This window comes from Sphaeroforma arctica (genome assembly GCF_001186125.1).
Source record: "Sphaeroforma arctica JP610 unplaced genomic scaffold supercont1.8864, whole genome shotgun sequence".
Classification (NCBI taxonomy): Eukaryota; class Ichthyosporea; order Ichthyophonida; genus Sphaeroforma; species Sphaeroforma arctica.
In genome coordinates this window covers 1-570 of record NW_014031694.1, presented here as the reverse complement: position 1 = coordinate 570, position 570 = coordinate 1, and the positions used below count along the sequence as shown (strand labels likewise).

Genomic DNA, 570 nt, shown 5'->3' with positions numbered 1-570 from the left:
ACGCAAAAATGATTGCTTTTCAGTTTTTAACGCAATTATGTTCGGTCCTTGGCACATGCTCCCACAACAAAGATGAAAATATCAAAACACGCGCGAGTGCGGATCTGCGGATCTTCCCCAGAGAATATTATATACATACAGACACATATATACATGTATCCGAGAAGATCGCTATTACAGTTGTACTTCATATAAACTAAAGCAGCACACATGTCATTTATATACGATATCGGCGTAGCCGCCATCACAGGAGTAGGGATCTATACCGCTCTATCCGCGGTTAACCTCGTTTATGTGTACTTCATACGCCAAGGCAATGACCTGAAGAAATATGGGAAGTGGGCTGTTATTACAGGTGCTACTGATGGGATCGGCAAAGCTTACGCATTCGAACTTGCCAAGAAAGGTCTTGATATAGTTCTGGTGTCCCGAACACAGTCAAAGCTCGAGGAAGTACGAAGAGAGATTATGACCATTCACGACGTCGAAGTGAAGGTAAGACTTTTGCAATATTCCTTATACGGCCCCGGATATCAATAAATTCGAATATATATTTATATGTATATATAT

The 570-nt window shown here is 41.1% G+C and overlaps 1 protein-coding gene across 1 annotated transcript; it reads left to right on the top strand.

The window, feature by feature from the left end:
• Nucleotides 1–210: 210 nt before the first annotated feature.
• On the top strand, nucleotides 211–540 carry SARC_16778 (hypothetical protein; the record flags this gene model as incomplete). Its single annotated transcript, XM_014289118.1, has 1 exon — nucleotides 211–540. One exon carries the CDS (start codon nucleotides 211–213, stop codon nucleotides 538–540), a length of 330 nt encoding a protein of 109 aa, XP_014144593.1.
• Between the last annotated feature and the right edge of the window lie 30 nt (nucleotides 541–570).